Source organism: Cryptomeria japonica, chromosome 3 (genome assembly GCF_030272615.1).
Source record: "Cryptomeria japonica chromosome 3, Sugi_1.0, whole genome shotgun sequence".
Taxonomy (NCBI): domain Eukaryota; kingdom Viridiplantae; phylum Streptophyta; class Pinopsida; order Cupressales; family Cupressaceae; genus Cryptomeria; species Cryptomeria japonica.
The window spans coordinates 617,079,269-617,080,311 of record NC_081407.1 but is presented as its reverse complement, the minus strand read 5'-3'; the positions used below and the strand labels follow the sequence as shown (position 1 = coordinate 617,080,311).

The 1,043-nt window shown below is 43.4% G+C and overlaps 1 protein-coding gene across 1 annotated transcript; it reads left to right on the top strand.

Annotated features, from left to right (window-relative positions):
• Positions 1–303: 303 nt before the first annotated feature.
• LOC131874274 (uncharacterized) lies at positions 304–654 on the top strand. The gene has a single exon (XM_059217566.1). The coding sequence runs from the start codon at positions 304–306 to the stop codon at positions 652–654; it is 351 nt and encodes a 116-aa protein (XP_059073549.1).
• Positions 655–1,043: the final 389 nt, after the last annotated feature.

Genomic DNA, 1,043 nt, shown 5'->3' with positions numbered 1-1,043 from the left:
TTGGCGGCCTATCACCATGCTTAATGTCTCTTATAAGATCATTGCCAAATCTTTGGCTATTAAGATTCGACATCTTCTTCCGCTTATTGTCCGCCCAGAACAAACTGGATTTATTAAATCTAGATTTATTCTGGACAATATTATTGATGTTTGGGAAGTAATGGATTGGGCCAAACACTCTCAACAATAGGCAATCTTTCTCAAGATTGACTTCGCTAAAGCATATGATCACATTGAGTGACTTTTATCTTGGCTATGCTCAAAGCCCTCGGCTTTGGTCCCCAGTTCATCCAATCTATTTAGATGTTATTTGGAGATGCCTCAGCTTGCATCACCATTAATGGTCGGAAGTCTGAGGCTTTTGGCCTTTTCAGATCCATTTGCCAGGGGTGCCCTCTAGCTCCTGCTTTATATGTTCTTGCAGCGGAAGGGTTTGGCTACTTACTTGCTAATGCTATCATTGTTGGGCATGTCTGTGGTATCTCCCTGCCTGAGTCACCTTCCCAACTTGTCAATGGCCACTTTGCAGGTGATTCCTTTCTCACTCTCATTGAGGATGAAGATAATGTGCAGTCTGCTCTTCAGTGTCTTAACACTTTTTGCTTGGCTTCTGATTTGGCCATTCAATGGCACAAGATGCAATGTTACAGATAGTCCTTTCTTCTTTCTCTGCCATGGATCCTTCAGTATGATTAGAAATGGCTCCATCATGGCAAAATATTTCACTTTCTGGGCATTCCTTTTGCCTTCCAAGCTTCGCATTTGGATCTCTCGCAAGCGGTCTTAGCCAAAATCGAGAAAAAGCTTGCCTACTGGATCACCAAGCCTCTCTCTTTGGCTAGTAAATTCCAATTTTATTCCAAAGTGTTGGTCGCCACCCATGTTTACTATTCTTCATGTTGGACTCCTTCAAAGGCCTCTTACATGAAGTTGGAAAGACTTCTGCTAGCCTTTCTTTGGGCCTCTGGGTCTAACCATCATGGTTTTCACAGGGTTGCTTGGGATTACTATTGTCTCCCCAAGAAGTCCGGAGGTCTCGGCCT